General features: G+C 40.0%; 2 protein-coding genes across 3 annotated transcripts in view; one reads left to right on the top strand and one right to left on the bottom strand.

Moving 5' to 3' along the window:
* The window catches only part of spred2a (sprouty related EVH1 domain containing 2a), a 15,977-nt gene extending 7,039 nt beyond the window's left edge, over window positions 1-8,938 (bottom strand). Inside the window, exon 1 of the mRNA XM_031876594.1 lies at window positions 8,378-8,938. Within this exon, the coding sequence (XP_031732454.1) occupies window positions 8,378-8,403 (26 nt within the window). The 5' untranslated portion in view covers window positions 8,404-8,938. The remainder of the gene's footprint in view (window positions 1-8,377) is intronic.
* Window positions 8,939-13,690: 4,752 nt separating this feature from the next.
* The window catches only part of meis1a (Meis homeobox 1 a), a 39,060-nt gene continuing 30,323 nt past the window's right edge, over window positions 13,691-22,427 (top strand). For both annotated transcript variants that reach the window (XR_004213835.1, XM_031876631.1), the window contains exons 1-6: window positions 13,691-14,175; window positions 17,093-17,337; window positions 19,919-20,060; window positions 20,917-20,967; window positions 21,077-21,127; window positions 21,951-22,094. Coding sequence is in view for 1 of the 2 variants with exons in the window: in XM_031876631.1 (XP_031732491.1) it covers window positions 14,164-14,175; window positions 17,093-17,337; window positions 19,919-20,060; window positions 20,917-20,967; window positions 21,077-21,127; window positions 21,951-22,094 (645 nt within the window). In the remaining variant the exon portion in view is untranslated. The remainder of the gene's footprint in view (window positions 14,176-17,092; window positions 17,338-19,918; window positions 20,061-20,916; window positions 20,968-21,076; window positions 21,128-21,950; window positions 22,095-22,427) is intronic.

Below are 22,427 nucleotides of genomic sequence, written 5' to 3' on the forward strand. Positions count from 1 at the left end.
CACACACACACACACACACACACACACACACACACACACACACACTGCTTCCCTCCACTGTGTGATTCAGCCTGCCTGTCAAACAGATGGTGCTCGTGTGTGTGTGTAGCATGAGTCATCACTGCATTTGCCGGCAGCGTGCAGTGACACACGCACACACACACACACACACACACACACACACACACACACACACACACAGGAGGGACTATATACTTGAGTTTGGTTCCAAAATGAGAGATCCTCCATTTGCAAACAGTGACACCTTCACTTACAAAATGACTGATGATGTAAAATGTATTTTACAGGCTGCAGTCTGTCACGTTTTCTTAGGACGCTGGTCAATCGGTGGGTTTGCCCCAACAACACATCGGACCAGACAGAAATCTACTATACGTAAAATAATTTAAGTTTTATAAGTCCTCGTTTTTGGGGGACTTATAAAACACTCCCGTGTGGGGGTAAAATGATGGAGACCTATGTTTGATCAAATGTTCAGATTGTTCCCACATGATCCTCACTGAGATCTAAACTTGAGCCTGGACACCTCGGCATGTGGTCTGGATGATCGGATCCCAATGCGAGCAAGATCCGATCTCGAGGCGCACAGGCTTGACAGTTAATGCATCCTGTCGTGATCGGATGACAAAAGTTGTAATTAAAATACAGGCGTAACCACGGCCTAATACTTTCAGCACGACACACGATACAACCGACTGTAATATGTGCATCATAAAAGATGCAATGTTCCAGTCAACATTCGTACATTGTCTGAATGGCTCCAGTGTGATGTAGCTCTGTGTGTGTGTGTGTGTGTGTTATATAATATCACAACACACACACACACACACACACACACACCACGTCCCTCTGAAGGTCTTTCCAGGTTAGAAAATGTAGGTTGTATTTTAGTGGGAGGACTGCTCTTATCAGTAGTGTGTGTGTGTGTGTGTGTGTGTGTGTGCCAGGTGTCTCAGCGCTGTCAGGCTCATAAAGAGAAGGTCAAAAGTTTATAATGCACAACGCCCACCTCCACCCGGACAGGTGAGGTGATGTCATCCAACTGACTCAGACACAAAGTCCAACGACCGTCAGTGTTTCGTTTCCTTGTGAGAATCTTCTCAAAGTCGGTTTGCTGTGGATGTCGGCCAATCAAACCAGTCGAAAATCAATAGAGAAGTCAAATGTCCCTTTATCAATTAGACAGAAAGAAAAATAAATTAATAGTCCTACTTCTGCATCTAACGGGACATTCGGGGTTTTTAATTAGTTTTTATCAGGGTCTGATGAGGACTGAAGTTGAAAGATAATGTGTAGTATTTTTGTGTTTTTGAAGTAGACATTTTTGTCCTTCAAGGACTCGAGGTTGAGGACGCAGATATCATTCTGTCGGCTTTCTGTCATGCTGGTTTACGGTAACTCCTCCCCCCATTAAGACACAAGCTTGTTTTTCCGTCAGCGCTGTATCACCGATGCTTCCTCTCACCGACTGTCTGAGCAGAGAGAGCGGCTGACTAACAGTCTCGGATCAGAAATGCACTACAGAGCTGCGCTGGGAGTTACAAGACAGTTTTTACAGGCTAAAGGACCTGCAACTGATGACTCAGCTAATTTATTTGTCCTAATAAGTCGAGGCTGATCCAACAGAATCTCTGTGCACTACATGAAATGCCATATAGTATGGTGTGTTGTTTGGACTCAACAAGTATTTTACATTATATGGATCAAAATACTTTAACCTTAACTTGAACCCCCCAAATCAGACCCAACAGTTAAGTATCTTCGTCTGTTATTTTCTCAGGAAACCAAAGTTTGTGTTTTTTATGAGATAACATTGGTCACGTCAACATCAGTTGGTAATCGTGACCAAGAATTTGAGGCTTTTCCATAAAGCTCCAACATTTAGGACTTACTAGCTGTGAGGGATGATCCCTGACAAGCTGTGGAGATAAGGCACTGACGGGTGAATTCACAGAATTGTGCAGCTGAATTGCAGAACGCAAGTTTTTAAGACAATTCAACATTGGCCTCACTCGTCAGAACTACAAGTCGCTGCCTGGGTAGAACCCTGAATACCTCCACTCTCTGCTTCTCAGATGCTTTGGCGTCTTGATCCTCCATATTTATTACTGCAGCTTAGTTCACTGACGGTGAAATAGGGAATACAACTTGAAGGCAAAGACGACTTGAAGATAGGGAACAGAAGACTCCAGGGGGGCCGCGTCTCCAAGAGATCTACATTTTGCAACAACATCATAAGGAATGTTCTGATATTGATTCTAGGGGTGGAAACCAGAGCTTGTTTAAATGGGCGAAAGAAGCTGCAGCAGGAAGTTTGTGTTTGGACCAGTGAACGGCAGTGAACTCCAGGATGTTCTACCCCCACAGCAGGGACAGTTTTGGGTTCCTCCAGTCAAAGCGGTTCCCGAGTCCCTAAAAAGAAACATGACCTTGGTTCCTGTGGTGGAAACAGGCTACACGTAGTTATTTATGGAGGCCCAGTGTGGCCCACAAACCGCCATTTGGACATCCCTGCCCTCAAACAGCCCTGTCCTCAGAGGACACGGTAATGAAACGGCTGCTTAGAGCACTTTAACAACAGTGTGTGGATGCACTTAAACAAGCAGCATAACACACACACACACACACGCACACACACACACACACACACACACACACACACACACACACACACCGCTGACCAGAGATGCAGATAATAGCCTCTGGTGGTCTGTTTGCTCCATCATCATGAAAGAGAAACACAAACACAGTACATAACTACACAGAATGCTCCCACAGGAACACACGTGTTGTCAATCACGCACACACACACACACACACACACACACACACACACACACACACACACATGCACGCGCGGTCCATCCGGGCTCATGACTTCATCATCATCAGCGTGGAAAACCTTGCGTCTCAGAGGTCTGGATCAGCAGCAGATGGTGTTTGACTCGCTCTCTGCCAAACTCTCCTCCCTCGCTCGCCCATCATCTCGCGTGATGTTTTTTGAATGTTTTAGAGCAAGGGTCTCAAACTCATTTTCACTCCGGGCCACATCAGCATCATGGTCGCCCACAAAGGGCCGGTTGTAAATGTAACTACTAGTAACATATTGTTAAATAACTCTCTGCATTTGATTATTGTTTATTCAAGTGTAAAAATATTGTACATGCAGTTATATAAATGTAAAAATTACACACATTTCTGTTATTATAACTTAAATCCTTTTAATTTAGGGTTAAGAAACCCACATTACTCTATCAAACAATTAAAGAAAATAGCAAAGACAAATATCAAACAAGTTAATACAATAACTTTGTTCAATGCTTAAAATCCTTTCAAGGGTGCGTTTGCACAATCCCACATGAAATATTGAAATAGTGTTTTAAAGCCACGTTTAAAGTCGTCTTCAATGTACTCACAATACATCTCCATGTCAAATGTACAGTAACCAGCCAAAGAGCTGCTTCTACGACTGTGTGTTTAAGTATCTCATCATTTTGACTTTCTATCTCAGAATTTTGACTATGGGGATATATTCGGCCCGCGGGCCGGGAGTTTGAGACCCCTGTTTTAGAGGTTGAGTTTTTTGTTTTGTTTTTCTTGTCCCCGGATGTGTGAAACGTGAGCGGCGGTGAAGTCAATCCGCACCGACCCACAAAGGAAATCCATCTTCCATTAGTGGCGTCACGTTGTCCGGTCGGACGTCGCTCGCCGGCGAGCTCCAAACTCAACTTCAACACCTAAAACGTTGAAATGATCCCAGGAAGTTATGATTTGGTGGTCTGTAGGTCAAAAAGGTTCAAATCTGGTTGAAGTAGTTTGAAAATAAATGTTTTAGACACTCCAACAGCATCCCAATGACTATATTTCAACTTTATATTGAAATATAGTCATTGAGATGCTGTTTATATGTAAAAATCACACAGAAAGTTACTCCCTCAAACAATCGGGCAGTTTAATGATTATGATTTAATGATCATGTTCCTCACATCAAACCGTCTGTGACTTTTATCCTGGTAAATTTCAATCTCAGGTTATTTCATTAAACCTCCGTCTTGATTATGTGGCATTATTAACATTATTTAGTGATACATATATATATATATATATATATATATATATATGTATCACTAAATAATCAAACTTGTGTTAAAGCAATACAAAACTGTTCTTCATTGGTGTGATGGGTGAATCTGACACTACAGGTGAAACTTCCCCAGTTGATTTCCTACATATAGATAATTATTTTTTGTATCGCACGTTTTCTGAAAATGTATGTTTAAATATGCAAATGAGGCATTCTCTCATCAAATATGTGCTAATTTGCTTACAAAGTAAAATGTTTTTACAGAGGGACTTTTGGATACATTTTCTTGTCGCTCCGTAAATCAGAAAACACTCAACAGTCAAAAATCACCATGTTTTTAGTAATAAAATGTTGTATAAATGAGGTTATGAATGATATGTGAACAAACCCCTCGGTAGAAACCTTCAGACTATAGAGAGGAATGAAACTGTAAAGTTTGGTGTATGTAAGAGTTACTGAAGTGGAGAAAAAACTCATTTAGAGAAAACGTCCTTAAAGAGATGTTTAGTTAAATTACAGACATTTTGAAGACACTACAGGTGAATGGGGTCAAAAAATTAACTAATAGATATCACCATGAAACTTCACCAGTTCATTACTAACATTAAGACAATTGGTTTTTGTATTACAAGTTTTCTGAAATTGTATGTTTTAAGATGCAAATGAGGCATTATGCAATGGTAACGTTTGGTGAATTTAGGATAAATCTACAGATGCAAACAGACAAAGTAGTAAAATAAACAGCTAAACGTGTATCTTGGATGTTTTCTTTCCACTAGTCTGAAAGGTGACATGTTATGGAAGCAAAATAGCCCAAAATCTACTTTTTTTAAATATTTGTCTGCGCGTCTACGATCACCGGAGCGTCTCAGCTGAAGTGACCGGGCACCAGCAGCTCAGATGGAGGTCAGCGCTAATATAAAATCGACGTTTTCGTGTGCGGGTGGAGCCGGAGCACCGGGGACACTGCTGCCTGCTGACCTTTCCTCAATGTCATTGTCAACCCCTCCTCCCTCCCCTCCGGCGTTATCGACAGCTCTCTGTGGGCGGGTCCGGGGGCATCGGTTCGCCCGATCAATAGGAAACACCCCCACATACACACCTCTGGTGAGGGGCAGGGGAGAGTTTCAGTCCCTCACCGTCCAGTGAAAACCAAGAACGCTCCAAACAAAACAATGAAAACTCCCGAGCAAGTATCAGATCTCCTCCCGCTGCACATCGGGCTTGTTGGTGAAGCTACTGAGCTGCTGCTGCTGTTGCCGCTCGACACTCTGACTACACCTGGAACTCAAGACGATGACACCACTTCACCTCAGTGTGATTGTGTTCACTGAGTGTTGTCTTCTCTGGGTTTGTTTGGCTCTGATCTCGTTTCAATGAGAGACATTTCGAGGCTTAAATAAAGATTTGAATGAATGAATGAATTGACATACTCAGCTGTAATTGACCAATACTTTTCTGACGTTGTTACTGTGCTGCTGCTAAACAAAGTCGTTGACTACAACATTCAGCTATTCCGCAAATTCAGTTTTAAATACTTCTCAACCTCTCTGCATTGTGCCGCTGACGAATTTTCTTCTGTAGGTTCAATTGCATTAACACAAAAAAAACTACGGGTAAAAATATGTTTCAAAATACCATTTTAAATCACACATTGTGTTGCTGTAGAGTCCAGGCCTACATAACTCAAGGAAGCATCTTTGTTTGGTACAAATCAACAAAATAATCTAATATCACAAATCATATCGCAATGTCGGTCAAAATTATTGAAATAAGATGTGTACCATGAGTGTTAAAATATATTTAAAACGTTACCGTCCTTTACTTGCATATCTTCATCATTTTAAGAGACTATCACAATTACACATTGTCACCAAAATGTCACCCTAGCTTGCAGAGAGGGGATAACTCGACCTGCATGAGGCCTGAGCTACTTTCTTACTTTGGAGACGACGACGAGTGTATCAACAGATTTTAGTGAGTCAATAACACTAAAAGTGTGAGGGGGTGACCAAAGCGAAAAATGACACCCACGCGTCCAAACGAACAGCCTGCTACCTGCTTCTCTCTGCGGACCTGGTGCAGTCTGGGTAAACATTTCACAAGTTGAGCCTATTATCTGGCCGAACGCGGCCGTATGAGTCATGTGTTTACCTGCAGGGGTGTGCTCAGCACGAGGCCGTCCAAAGGAAAGGGTGGCCTGCTTCTTCAGGTTACCTGCAGCCATACGCTCTCCACCCGGGACAAACAATCTGATTTGCTGAGGAGTTCATTCAAACGGTTCATTCAAACTCTGCAGCTTTTAGTACTTTATTACAATTAGGAAACAACATCTAGAGGCCCGGAAAAGAACAGGAAGCGAAGCCTGCGAGCTTGTTGAGACAATCCACTCGAGTCTGCTGGTATACACTCACATGACACGTTCCTCTCTCTGCTACATTCATCCATCGTAATCCTGTGTGTACTTTAGCCTTCGGTGCGCTGCTCACCTTTGCTGCATACCTGCTGCCACATCTGCACACATGGAGGTTGTACCCGGACCTGATTCACTTGTTAACATCCATATCTTTTGGATCAGTGCATCCGATCTAAAGGTCTCAGTATGTTTCAAATAAACACACACGTCGTGTCATACGACCACGTCTGAAGTCAAGTGTTTCTACCTCCTGGCTGCATCTCCCAGATCTCTCTCTCTCTCTCGCTAACAGCTTTCGACTGTTTGTTGTCTCGACGCTACGCGTCCCAGAAATGAGCTCCTTCAGAAAGTCTTTCCAGGAAGTCGTTCGGGGTGTTGCACTCATTGGTTACCATGAAAAATAGCAGAATTGTGAGGAATGAAAACAGAGAGCTAGAGACAAAAAATAACTGTTGGTGAAAATTACAAAAATTGTCGGACGCAGCTCGGTCTATTCCAGTGTCGGAGTTCAGGACGTTCGATGCTCTGACGAGCACTTCTTTTGAAACATACTGACGTCTTCAAGAGCAACTTTGGTATTTTTGAACCTACTTTCGCCTTTTTATTTTGTGTCTAAGTGGTTAGTGTGTGCAACCATTGGTTCAGTATTGAAGGAGAACGCTGCAGCCGCTGAACTGGTTTACTGTGATTTTGGGCTGAATATTTAGCTTTTCGGAATGAGACTTCTTCAAGCGAGGCTCACAAAAAACAAACAGACCTCATCAGGAGAAACTTTTTATTTCTCTCTAAGATACCGGACTCAAAAGCTGTTGTCCCAACTACTCACTTAATTACTCATAAAAACATGAGAAAATAGGGTCAGAATATACCGTAATTACCCTTTAACTGCTCGTGTAATGGTTAAACAGCACTGCGTAAAAAGTTCAAGCACAGATTTCTGCCACAGCACTAAACATTTTAATTCTGCTGTTGGCAGTCATTACACCGAAGGATAATATGATCGCTACCATGATAACTTTCTACAGTCGTAAAATCCTTCCTCCTTTTAAGTATGAAATAACTTTAATAGCTTTAAGTTTGCCAAACTAATGAATCTGTTGCTCCAGCTCTTTACAGGATAGGACTACATGTCTTTATTGCTGCACCAAGGCAAACTCCCACTTGGCAATAAAACCTGATTCCGATTGTCAAAGTGTAATCTTGGATCGTATTCTACCGTCTAATCTGTACCTGGAACATTTTTTTCTATTGGATAATTAAATACCAACGAACCCCTTCAGAGCAGGAATAATCCCGCTTTAGTTGAACTGGTCACAGCCTGCAGACATATGCACCCTCATGATGAGTCACAACACACAGTGGCCTCATTGGAAAGGGGTCATGAGCCGGACAGGCCGCTTCATACCGGCGGACGAACCAGGAACCAGCAGTTGTCTATGAAGGAAGGACATGCTAACATGCTCATTAATAAAGCCATGTTGGGATGTTGCACGCGATGCCTCATGCAGAACCTCCTCTGTCTGCTCTGTCAAGTCCATCATGATGCAAACTGCACCCCCATCGCCTCCTCTCTGTTATGACTGTATCGCATCTGCAGGAGGCTGCACGCGCTTCTTCTTCCTGTGAAATCTCTCCGACCTCAACCAACCTCTCCACGAGGAGGAGGAAGATGAGGAGGAGGATGAGGGTGAGGAGCCCCCCCCCCTCAACACTTGAGCCCATAACAACATATCAGGACCAATCCCTATCCATGTGATCAATGCACAAGCGGCCGCGCGCCAATACGCAGCTAATCATAATAATTAGAAAATAATAATGATGCGGTGTGTTATTATTATTATTAATATTATACTCACTCGTCTGGTCGCGTGTCCTCGCTCATCTTCTTCTGTTTCACCTCCGGTAATAATAAGCTCCCGCCGCGGCTGCACAGTGCGGTGTCTTCATGTTTCCTCGCCCTTCAGCGGCAGCGGCGGCGGCAGAAGCGGCGGAGGATCCGGTTCTCTCCCTCTCTCCGCTCGGTTCTTGATGTGCGTTATGTATTCTCGGATCTCCGTCTCCCTCCCCACTCCCCCTCCTCCTCCTCCTCCAACACCACCTCCTCTTCTTCTTCTTCTTCTTCTTCTTCTTCTTCTTCTTCCTCTTCTCCTTTCACTCCTCAATTATTGGAGCGCATCCGAAGAGGCGCATCCGATCTCCTCTCCCACCTCCTCCTGCTCCTACGCCTTTTCTTCTTCTTCTTCTTCCTCCTCCTCCTCCTCCACCTCCTCCTCCTCCTCCTCCTCCGCAGCCTCCTCTACCTCCTCCCCCGCCGGACCGGGCTGGAATGCGGTGACCGAAAATGGTGCGCTGGTATCGGTGAGGATGGCCCCGGACGAGCCCCATCTCCTCCTTACTCCATGTTGGATTCAGTGAGCGCAGGCAGAGCGGAGCGGACTGAGGAAGAGGAGGAGGAGGAGGGGAGACAGTGACGTCAGACCCGAAGGACTGCAGAGTCACGTGCTTTTACCATATCATAATAATAATAATAGTTTACAAATGCTACACTGTATGTGTCATATGGCAGCAATAGATAGCACGAACCAATAGACCTGCAATATTGTAATTTTAATATTTGTATTATTGTATTAATTCTACTTTTAATAAATAGTATGTACACTAGCAGCAGCAAATATAGTATTAAATATGAGCAATAGAAATACTACAAAAAATACTCGTGGCTATGGTAGTAGCATAGTAATACTAGCAGGTCTAGTACAGTATTCTAGTACTAATAGCAGTGATAAGAGTAGTGGAAGTGGTTTAAATTAAAAAAGTATTTTTGCCCAGTGGTATTGTGTACAGTGGCTGTAGTAGCAATATTAGAAGTAGTAATAGAGGGAGTAGTCGTAGCTGTAGTAGTACTGGGAGTAGTGGAGGTGGTATCAGTACTATTTAATAGTATAGTAGTGGCACTAACAGTTGCAGTAGAGGGACCAAATGTGCACATGATAACATCCTTCTTATGAGAGAGGGTTCTTATGTCTCTGAAAGGTTTTATGTGTTTCCATTTTAAACATGTAAATACATGTAAACCTTTCTCTATAAGTTTGTGTCTTCACTTGGGGTGTGATGCAGATGTGCCCTTTCATAATTACATTTATTTGGGTAGGTTATTGATATAGTGTGTGTGTGTATATTTATTCTTTACCACGCAGACAGTTGTTTTACGATGTGTTCAGATTGTAGATGTTTTTCTTTGTTATTAGCATAAATTACCACAATGTGTTTTTCAGGTAATGTCATATTTATTTAAAAGCACCTGTGCAAACTATTCTTCAAAATAAGAGCCCTAGTTTATATTCCCTTCAGTTTGTTATCAGCTGACCATCAGTAGAAACATGCTCTTCTTCTTCTGTCACATTTAAAAACTACTGTGTTTAAGTGACACCTTGTGGCAGAGTCATGCTACTGCAGCTACACTTCACATCTGCGCCACAGCTGTTGTCTCTACAATATTCTAGTGTTTGATGTTTATTTGGTGAAGAAGTGGTAGACGTGACTCTCTGTGTGTTTTATATTTCTTAGACCTTATTTAATTGTGTCTTTTTTTTTGGTCTCACTTTATTTGGACAGTCCAGTGCAGATACTCATCGTCCTGTTCCGTGATTTTAATGTGTCACTCATAAGATCTACTGATCTTCGGGTGATATTCAGTCAAAGCTACGTGTCTGAAGAGTTAGAAACAGGGTCGGGGTCGAGATCTGCACCATTTCAGAAATCACGGTGATTCATGTTTATTTAGATATATTTCAATGTTGACAAGTTTGGCATTTTCAAACCACTAATTTAATCCACATTTCCAATGTCAGTCCATATTTCTTCATATCTTTGCCAAATTATTATTAAAAGCAGAACTTCTGTCTCAACTTTGACTCCAAAACTTACCTAGAAAACAAAACAAGGTCTTTAACGTCGTCCTGCTGCATCCAGCTGCTAAACTGATGTGGAGTTACTCTATGCCTCCTCAAAAACTTTACCACGATGTCTGTCTCATCATTACTTTAGCATCACACTACGTTTGCATGTTTCTCTTTTTAAATATATAACATAACAAACAAAAGCTTGATGAAGTGGATCAACTGTAGATAGATGTTACCTTCATGTACATGTTTTTAGAACTCTTTGTGTTGTTTTATTATTGCAAGTATTTATGAGTTGGTTCTTGGATTAAGTCTACACATCCAAGTTATTTTATGTACAGTCCATTCAAATAATATTTAGCATAGTTTACTGTAAGGAAACATTCAATGAGATAAAATGAAGCCAGTGCTCTATTCAATATAAAGCAATATTTAGAATAAATGATCTCCCTGTGTTCCAGCGTGGGCTTTCTGCCAGTGTACACTAGAGAAACACTAAAACTACACAATAAAAGTAAGAGAACATTTCTACCCAATACCAAGTAATTATTTAATTATTATTCTCCAATCACATCACAGTGTGACTCAATGAGCCCACAGTGACACTGGGCCTCAGCTACACCAAAAATGGTACATTCATATTTTATGTGTATGAGCTTCTTGGACGATGCATTTAATAATTATTTTACTGTAACATCAGAATCAGAAACTTGTTTTATTGGCAAGTAGGTTTGCACATACAGAGACTTTGTCTTGGTGGGTTTGGTGCATTAATAACAGTACAAAGAGGCATAACATAGGATAGAAAAATATAAGAAAGAAGTAAAGTTATCTGTTTTTAAAGTGGAAGAGCTGCACAGGAATGTGCAAAAAGAATGTGCACGAGGATGTGCAGAAGTTCACAGCGTAACGAGAATATGTGCATGCAGGGAGATTGTAAAGATGTGTGTTAATGTTACGCATAATGTCATCAGGATGATGATGCACAATAACATCTACGATTAATGCAGCACATGTGAACAAAACTAGTACAGATTTAATAACACTTCTTGGAGATCAACTGAGATTTGGTGCTGAGGGGCTGCAGTACGTTCATCGAGCCACCAGGTGTCGCTGTGGTTTCTGCATTTGAAGCCACAAAGCTTCAGATCTGTTATTAAAAACAGAAGGACAAACATCAGTATTGATTCATTTAACGTGTCATTACTCCATGAAGGAAGGATACTGTTGCATTAAAGGAATACTCCAGTGATTCAGTATTGTACATTCATAAAGTTGGGGGAGGCAGATTAAAAATATATATATCATCAATAGAGGCAAAGACATACTGACTGTTAGTTTCTTGCATGAATCAACAAACATAAATGACTGGATGTTTGTTCTGCAACGCTTTCAGACTCTGCATCTGTCATTCTATGTTGTTTATTCTGTGCACACGACATATGAAACCGTCCATCCAGGGAGAGGGATCCCTCCTCTTGCTCTTACTGAGGTTTTCTTTCCTTTTATTCCCTGTTAACGTTTTTTTGGAGAGTTTTTAATCATCTGTTTAAGGACAGAGGATGTTATTGAAAAGCTTCTTGGTAAAGTTCTGACATCCGGCTTTATAAAGGAATAAACTTGACTAGAGGACACTAAAAATAAAAAACAGTGGACTTTCAATCACATTGTGATTTACAGGTTTCTTCACAGACTGTTGTTTCAGATGAGGATGAAACCTGCAAGTCACAGGAAGTAAAATATGTCCAGATACATTATAGATTGTGTAGCAACACGAGTACTTATAGATAAAATGATACAGGGATTAAAATAAGGAACTTATTCAGATCATCAGAGAAACCCCATCAATGCACCAGTTTTGTTAGAAGGTGGCGCCAAACATGTTTTAAAATAATGTCTATAACAAATCACTCACCGCCGAGCTCTTTACTGCTGTGTGTTTATGATACTAAATACCATCTTTACAATAACTTAAATATGCTCTATTGTTTTAAGCTCATACCTTTATCCTGTAAAATTATTTTTTTTAAAAAGAAAGAAAAAAGGGACTTAAAGGTTCATTTTAATGGTGTTTCAGGTAATTTATGTTTCATTTGTTCAGATTTGAGATTGTCTTTAAGGTTTCCTTCTCATTTGAACTTTACGTTTGACTGTAATATTTGTAGTTCTCTGCTCGGTTATTACAGGTTGTTGGTTACAGCTCATGTTTGGTAAATGTTAAGCGAGCGCTCTGGCTGGTGTTGACACTTTACAAACACTAGATGGGGCATGAGCACAAGAGTTCAGCAGTCTGTGCAAACAAAGTGAACAGCAGTTTGTTTTCTTTCCCACATTTAAACTTTGACATTATTCCTTTCTCAAACAGATTTATCTTCTTTATTTAGAACAAGTGCGGTCGACTCTTAGACTTAGACTTTAGGCTCTATCTGAATATTCTAGTATTATTTTATCAAAATATATCTGCCTCAATAATGAAATTCTACTGTCAATCATTTAAAAAGTGTTTCAGTTTTATAAATCATTATGTGTTTCGCATTTAAAAGGAAAATCAAAAGTGCAAAAATATATTTGTCAAATAAGATATTATTGTTATTATGCATTTGATATGTATCTATTTACTGCAGACAGTTTATTCTATACTTTTAACTCGGGGCCATATTAACCTTTGCATGCGGCCCCTGATGTGCCGGGGGTCCCGGTTGACCCCCATTTCTCCCATGCACTCATTGTTTATGCACCATGTAAACATAACATAAACTAAAGTAACAAAAGCCACAAAACTGGATTCTAACTCGGGGCCCCTCTGCAAAATGAGGTCCTCAATCTTATGTAATACTGCAGGTGTCTCCTCTGGGCCCCTCTCATTTCAGACAGTTTTAATAACACATTTGCGGTTCATCAAATAACCACACAAACACTGCCACATTGTAAACCAGAAGTCTTCGGGCCCCTGAAGCTTTTTCTTTTTACTTTGAAGTTTTATTCCATTGTTGTGTTGAAGTTCCACCTTAACATAAAATCGACATTCCAAAGTTATTTCTGTAGTCGCAATGAATTCATAAGTTGTCATAATTTTTGTCTCCCCAATAACAACGTGGAGTGGAGACATATTTGTCCCCTCACATTCCCTTCATCCAGTGCACCTCGCGGTTGCGCGCCTTGGCACGTCTCGTGGTAGCTGCGGGGACGCGCAGGGAGTCTCTGCTCCTTTAAGTGGGGAAAAGAAACTATTCACTCCCCTCCCTCCCCTCACACCCCGACGGCCTGCTCTGAGGAAGGAGGAAGCCGCTGCGCCGGAGCTGCGATGGGGATTTGAACGCACCTCCGCGCAGAAGACAGCGCCGCACGGCCCGGCTCAGAGCGCAGCGGGCGGGTCCGCCTCACTTTGTCTCCCCCCCGGTTTGGATGTAACCTGATCGGATTTGGGCTGCTGACTGAGCGGTTGGTTGGGTGGTCGGTTGTTGCTTGGAGCTGGAGGCCGGGAATAGGACAGCGTCTGCCCCGGGCTCGTGCTTCTGGTGGCGGAGTGTCACCGTCGGTCGGTTGGTCGGTTCCCGTGGAGAGCTGAGCGGAGCTTGCAGTGACCTGCTGCTGCTGCTCTCTGTGTGTTTGTGCGTTTCTCTTCGCGGCTGGACTCCGTTACACACAGGATTAAGTGATTAACGCTCCGGTACCGGGGAGTTGGATGTGTGTTTTGCCCCGCAGGAGTCACCTGGAGTCCGGGCGGAGAGACGGGGCCGATGGCGCAACGGGTGCGTAAAAATCCACTTTTTAATTCGAGCGCAGAGAGATGATGAGAGAGAGGACGGTGCTTCTTCAGCGGCTCGAGTTTGATGATCAATAAACTGAGTTTGGATTTGTGAAGAACAGTGAACCACTTTTCTATAAATTGACACAAAACTGAGACGAAACTAGATTTAAACTATTCAACTAATACATACATTAACCCTATTTGGAAACCTATATTAACGTTGTTTCTTAAAGCTAAATTATATTTACCATTTTAATTTCACGAACTAATGATTCAAACTTTGTCTCGTGCGTAATAATAATCAATTTAACTTAATTCAATGGTTGTCTTTTTGAAAGATTTTTTCCAACCAATATGACACAGTACATATTAATAGAAAGACGCCTTTATGTATTCGTACATTTATTTAAAAATAAAAACATTCATGGACACTTTTCTAAAACTGAAACTTTTTTTAAATGAATAATAAAAGTGAAACACTAACTGAGCTTTAATTTAATTAGATTCACTTCACACTCAGAGAGAACTAAAGGCAAACTTATAAACAGAAAATCTTTTATGGATCTAAATTAATTTATTTTGGATAATAAAAGTTGCTGTGATTTGTAGAAATACTTGTTGTACAATATATTTGTTCCTTTTGGAGTTTGTGCCTCAGTTTTGATTTATGAGAAAAGTTTTAAAATGAACGAATCATTTAATTTCACCAACAAAACTTATGAGCATTGCAACCTTTTTGTTTTTAAATCAAACTAAAAACATGTTTTAACAGATTTCAGAGGAAACACTTCACGCTCTATTTACTCATATATACACATTGTGTTGCACGTGCAGCGGACTGTTTGTTAGCGGTTCAGTCGGTGTGTGTGTCGGCCGTTTGTGCTTCAGCGGCGGAGATTATAAAGAAATAAAACTCTTATTATATTTGTTTCACGGCTGGTTAAATCTGCCCAACCGGAGCTGATGAACACAAACGGTTCAATCAAGTTTTTTTTAACAGGAAAATATTTCTAATATTTGAACTTTAGTTCACGCAGGCGGCTGTTTGTCGAGGTCAAAGTTTAAACTGCGTTTTGTTGATCAGTGATCAGTGATTGCTCGAATCCGATCACATGCACACAGAGACATAAAGACACACAGTGAGAGCTTCTGCTCAACTTTTTGATCATAAAAAGTTCTTTATAACGTAAAATATCTGACTTATTATGTTTCCTAACTCACGTATCACAGCGGAAACCTGTTGCTGCAGATCTTAAATCAGGAAAATAAACTAAAAATAAGGAAACAAACGGCACCACGAGAGATGTTTTCAACAAAGAAGAACTCATAAGAATAATACATTATTTAAACAACATTTGCCTTTTTAGCATTGGAAGTTAAAAAGAGTAGTTATACAGTGATTATCTAAATATATCAGGTTCTTTACAGGAATACAACTAAAACCATGTTTTTTTTAATTTAGAAATTATAATTCTTCTTTTTAAAATTGCTTTTTTTCTTGTTGCTTTTGGAGATTAAACATTTTACGGTCTTTTTTAAAATGGTGTCAATTAAAAACACATAAAGACCCAGAAAACACACCCTTTAAAAGAGAAACAAAGTGATAAACTTTAGTTGCTTCAATTAAAAAGCAAACTGACTTCTGTTGAAATAAGATCATTTTTATAGGTAATATGTATATTGTATTGCAAAGTTTAAACTTGTTTTGATTTACTACAAAACCAAAGAATGTGTACATGTACATACTTAATATGGCATATATTATTATAGGCATAAACATTTTAGAACAATTCCTGTTTTCTTTCTAAAAAATAAAATAGATTTCTGTCCGTTAAGTCTTTAAAGTTTATAAAGTTTTTGAGAAAATCTACAAGTTTACGGACAACTTGACTATAATTCAAATTGAATAACACACATTTCAGTCTGACAGAAACATTATACCTCTTATAAATATCAGAGATGTTTTGTTTTAGCTTGATGGTGTTTTTACATTCGACTGCATCACGTTTTAAAGTGTTCATGTTATTTTGTCCACCCCCTTCATAGAGAATCCCCAGTGCAGAGACACTATTGTTTGAAGTGTCAGGCGTTTTTTTTTTTAAAAGCAGAAGTTAAGACGGGAGTTCTATTATGTTTATCTGAAAATGTAATTGGTGTTTTAAAAGTTAAAAAAGTCTTTCACAGTAAATACACCAGGGGTGGACATAATAACAGGAACACCTGCACAGTGCCAACTAATTAAATATTCCAGTTCAGCTTTCCAGAGACGTTTTAATTAATAATGTTAATTTGTCTGTATTTGTCTGGTTTCAGGATGTTTTTTATTTTGAAAAGTCAACATACTGAATTACTTACTTTTAAATTGTTATAACGGCATAATAATGTGATTTATGATTGTGACTGGATGTTTAAACCTTTTGAATGCATATTCTTTATCACATGAGAGTAAATAGACAAGAGGGTGGACATAATAACAGGAACACCTGTAGCCTTGGTTGTTTTTTTGCACACCGTTTGTGAGAGTCCTTGAATATTCTTTCTGGTCACTTTTGGGGTTTTGTTCTATTAAATTATATTATATTGTTGTTAGAAGTATTTTTTTCTTTCACATAAATGGAAAAAACACCTCATTCTCCTTTTAAGAAGAAGAGTCTGGCTCTTTTTGTTTTTTAGCGACAAAATTGGTGAAACTAGCGTTTCTTTTTTTTTATTAACAGATTTTTGTGTCTGTCACTTTGTGCCATTTCATCGTGTTTCTGAGAGATAGTCCGTTAAACGTCTAAACTCTGCACACAGTTTGTTTCAACACATTTATCGTTCAAATGTATCTGCGTTTCGACCTCCGCTGAGGTCAGCGAACAGCTCCTACATGAGGACTCAGGAGGTCAGAGGTCACCCATCTCTTATCTGTGTTTCAGTATGAAGATTTGGCCCACTACGGGCTGGAGGGCGTGGGTGGGGTGTATGGAGACCCACACCACCATCACCACCACCACGCCGCCCGCTCTCTGCAGGCCGTGCACCTGGCTGCTGCCGCCGCTGCCGCCGCCGCTGCTGCTGGTCCATACCCTCCACACCAGTACGCCCAGTCCACCCACACCAGCAGCAGCATTGGCGCCACAGCTGGGGACGCCGTCAAGAGGGACAAAGACTCCATTTATGGGTATGATGAGTTTACTCACACTGTGGGGGAAAAAAGACCGGACTGATGAGGACAAAAACGGCTCTTTCAGAACAGTTTTCTTCTTCTGTGAAATCAGTTTCTTGGTGTAGCTTCCTGTTTGATTCATCTGTTTAACTTCTCACTGTTTGGGACTGAGCTACTCGCTGTTCCATTCCAGGCCGAGCTGAGCCAGACCAACATTATCTGTGTGTGTGTGTGTGTGTGTGTGTGTGTGTGTGTGTGTGTGTGTGTGTGTGTGTGTGTGTGATGAAGTGAGGCCTGCTGCTTGTTTGAGGTCAACACAGAAACAGACGGCGGAAGAAGTTTACTTGAGTAAAAGTAGCAGCACTTCAGTATTAAAGAAAACTTCACTTCAAGTAAAAGCCCTGCATTCAAAACGCTACTTCAGTAAAAATACGAGTTTGAGCATCAAAAGTAAAAGTTCTCACGATGCAGAAAAGTGACTCGTGTCGGTAAGTGAGGTGGAGCCATTTTAAATGTTTATAGGGAAATGAATGTGTAGAAATGCAGGTTATTATATATGATCACAGTTATTACATATGATCATTATATATGTTTATAGGCCTGAGAAAACAAGAAGGTTTCTGGCTTATATCTAACTGGAGATAGAGTTTTTATAGATCGCAGCTCATCAGACAACAGTAACTAACAGCACCTTTACCAGCTCCTCGTCTTATTCTGGCTTATTCCCAAAACCTGAGAAATATACAGTAGTGCCTTAAAAAAACAATAAGAGGATTTATAAATGGAGTCATTTAAGTAATGGAGTAATGTGTTGCTGCTTTCCTGATAATCCAATTGTAGGTTTTGTATATAACTTTATTTGAAAACGTTAACTACAGCTGTTCAATGAATGTAAGGAACTGTGGTAGAAAAGTATATTATTTCCATCTAAAATGTATTGGAATAGAAGTATAAAATTGACCTTGAAATAAACAGGTAGATTTTTACAGTACATAAGAACAGTACTTGAGTAAATACTTGCATACATTAATTAATAAATTAACTGATTCATTTCTTTATTAATCCATTCATTGTTTTATCTATAAAATGACTAATTCCCAAGCTCATAAGGTGTTGTATTGAGGTCGCTTGTTGTTCTGGCCAACAGCCCGTAAAGCTGAAGATATCTAATTTATTATCACATATGATGGATGAAAGCAGCAAAGCCTCACATTTGAGACATTTTAGCTTAAAACAAATAGCTGAAACGCCGATAAATATTTGGGTCCAGCTCTACCGGCTGTGTTCACACGGACACAATAACCAGATTATGGCCAATAATCAGATTACTTCATTTAAGCCTGTCTTTGTTACAGGGCTAAGTCTGCTCTCGCCCCCTCCATGTTTTATTGTAGCTTCACCTCAAACCAGAACTTGTTTGGAGTTCCTCAGGGTTCGATTCTGGGGTCTTTTCATTGTAAAACTACCATTAACCATGTCATGGCATCTCCTTTCATTTCAAAGCTAATGACAATCAACTATATATTTTTGATAAAACATTTTGACCTCAGCATCAACACAAGACCGGATGCATAAATCTGAATGTAAATTATATTACTGAAGTTAAATTGAAACATGTTTGTGAAAGGGTTCCTTGTTATTTAACGATAAAAAGGAAGCAAAATAGCATTCAATCCAAGCTTGAATTAGTTATGACACTAAACTACTTTCGTATTGTTTTAACCAACTTCTAACTAGTCCTTAATTTAAAAAACAACACAAACATGAAATGCATGCTTTTATTTTCCTGTTTCGATTACGGGAACATTGTTTTTAGCTTTTAGTTTCTGAGCAGACTCGTATCACAATAAACAAATGAGATTGACGTACTGGAGTCAGCGTCACCTTCTAAATGTGGAAACTTACTTTCTACAGAAATGTAACTAAGTCTGGTTATTTTTAACTCATCATTGAGTTGCCTTTTGCTTGATTTTAATAATGTAGACACGGTAAATATATCTATTTTAAACTTGTGTGCTTTAACAAAGCGGTTTGTCCTGAGTTAGCGGGACAGTATATTAAACCTGCCTGTGCATCAGCAGCACCTGCTTTGTGCTTCATTACAGATCCAAGTTGTGCTTCCTCCCCGATTTTCTTCAAAACGTTTTCTCACTTCCTACCGGTGGTACCGTGCAGATAGTTTTGGTTTTATTTGTCAAGGTTTTGAGATTTCTTCATCCGCCCCAAAACAATGTTTGTTTCTCCACTGATTGGAAGTACTGAAGAAGTAGTCCCTTTGAAAAGTATAGACCTTGTGTTTTGTGGATTATGCAGAGAAAGCAAGGACACCGTAAAGAAGTATAATCATTTTTATGTTTTATACAAACACAGTTCTATTGCTTTCATTGTATAGGGGTGAAAGAAATTTAAGGGATTTTAATTTTGTCCTTTTTATTTGTTTATAGAAGTCTCTAAAGATTATTATTCTGAATCTTGGAGCCACTTGAACGTTTCTGGGAGAGTTTGAGGCAGCAGGAAACTTGTGTTACAGTCTGAGCTGACCCCCTCCTCTCTCTCTCTCTCTCTCTCTCTCTCTCTCTCTCTCTCTCTCTCTCAGACATCCTTTATTCCCTCTGCTCGCACTGATTTTTGAAAAATGTGAATTGGCGACCTGCACGCCGAGAGAGAGTGGCGTGGCCGGAGGAGACGTCTGCTCCTCGGACTCCTTCAACGAGGACATCGCCGTCTTCTCCAAACAGGTAAAGAAACACATTTCATCGACGTCTCGGAGATATTACAGAACAGATCTGCAGGATCAGAAGGGGCCAGGGCCGGATTAATCCTTGAACGGGGGCCCCTGGGCCTAAATGAGCTGTGGGCCCCCAATGACACCCCTATTATCCCACTTTCTGTGCATTGTGTCTTTATTAGTCCGTGATGAAAGTGCTCATTTTGTTCACTTAACAAACACTAGAAACGGTGTGTAAACACTGCACTACGATTAAATAAACCGTCAGGGACGCGGGAGACAGAAATGACGTTTGCAGAAAGCGTGAAAGCTCCGCAAGCGCTTTCGCGGTGCTCGGTTATTTTTGTAACTAGGTGCCAGCTGAAGAAAGCAAATAACTTAAATTCGGAAGTCAAATAATACTATTTTTTTTTTTTTTTTACTGTTAACATGTCTGAGGATTTTAGAAACACGGGCAATTTGTTTTTTAAATAATTAAAAAACAGGAGATCTGAAAATCTACATTTGAGTAAATATATTGCCTTCCAAATCAAAGTGTTTACAGAATGTTCAACCTTTGTTTCGTTATAATATATTTGTTGTTTTGTTTGACTCGAATATTTGATATGAGTTTACAGTTGATTAAAAAGTTGCATGTTTGGTCTGTGGAGGTTTTTTTTTAATGGAGTTTTTTTCCGGTAACACTCCGGTAATTTTTTGTTCTCGCGTTTCGGAGAATAGCGTGTTGAGCATCGTAGCTCGGGCACAATCTGTGGAGGCCAGGGCCACGGTGTCTCGCACCACAATAAACAGGCCTTAAGGGTCCAGGGCCGCAGGGCAGTGGACTGTGTTGTTTAATGACTATAATACTTGTTTTCTGTGTCTAGATCCGATCAGAAAGGCCTTTATTTTCATCAAATCCAGAGCTGGATAATTTGGTGAGATATTATTCTGAAACTAAACCATTATGATTGTAAATACTATTATCTTATGAAAGTGTTTATTTTGGTCTCATTTGTGTATTATTGTCTTTTGTTTCTTTTGCAGATGGTACAGTCGATACAAGTGCTGCGCTTCCACCTCCTGGAGCTGGAGAAGGTCAGATTCCCTCAGATCTCAGAACGTCTGTTGTCGAATATAAAGTAATGAGATTAACGCAGCAAAGATGTTCACTGTGCTGCTAATCCAAGTTTAATCCTGAACAAAAAACAGTCATTTAAAATGATTCCAATACCACTGTTATGTTCCTAGAATTTCATTATCTTTATCTAGTTATAGACCTACATGCAGTACTCAGATACTTTACTTAAGTAGAAGCATAAATACCACAGTTCTACTATACTCTATTTTAAGTAAAGGTCCTGGATTAAAAATGTTCCTTAAGTAAAAGTACAAGTATCATCAGCAAAATATACTTGTATAAAATATACTACATAATGGCTTCTTTTAGAGTGTTTTATTGTTATGGAATATCACTTATGAGTACATGCAATATCCGTGTAATGTTGTAGTTTGCCAATTTTAGATACTTTGTGTACTACTAGTACTATACGACAATACTGCATCATATGATTTTAGTATATCATATGTTTTTATGAAAGCAGTAAGTTTTGAATAAATGTAGTGGCGTGAAAAGTACACAATTCCCCTTTGAAATGCACCTGAAGTAGAAGTATAAAGTAGCATGAAATGGAAAAGGTAAAGTACAAGTATGTCAAATTTGTACTTAAGTACAGTACTTGTAAAATATGTAATAAACAGACAGTATATTTATTACATATATACTGTATATATATATTTTTTTTACTATTTTGGTCTCTTATGGAACTACAGCTACTGAGACTCTTGTAATGACGGAAAGTGTTTTTGAAATGCCTGACTGTGTTAAGATGTTTAATCTTAGTGTACGTTTTATTTCCAGGTTCATGAGCTTTGTGATAACTTCTGTCATCGATACATCAGCTGTCTGAAAGGGAAAATGCCGATCGATCTGGTTATGGACGACAAGGACGGCAACAAATCGGACAGTGAGGACTTCATCAGGTCCTCGGGGAACGTGGATCAGGTGAGCTCACCGTCACTTCCTGGAAACTGATACGCTCCTAAATATCTTCACAGTGTCACGTCATAAGGATTAAAAGTTGTTAGGACTTACAAATATAAAGTGTGCAGCAGTGTAATCTGGTTGTACTTTGCCTCTCGTGTCACTTTTGGTTGCAAAAAACAAGATGGCGACGGCCAAAATGGCGAACTCACGGCTTCAAAACGGCACTCCTCAAACCAATGGATGACATCACGGTGAATACGTCCACTTCTCATATACAGTCTATGGTGAAGCCCAGATAATTGGAGCACATCCTCCAGTCACCCTTCTTTTGGGGGGGGGGGGGGGGGGGGG

The sequence above is a fragment of the Anarrhichthys ocellatus genome, unplaced genomic scaffold (genome assembly GCF_004355925.1).
Source record: "Anarrhichthys ocellatus isolate YVR2014 unplaced genomic scaffold, GSC_Weel_1.0 scaffold112, whole genome shotgun sequence".
Lineage (NCBI taxonomy): Eukaryota > Metazoa > Chordata > Actinopteri > Perciformes > Anarhichadidae > Anarrhichthys > Anarrhichthys ocellatus.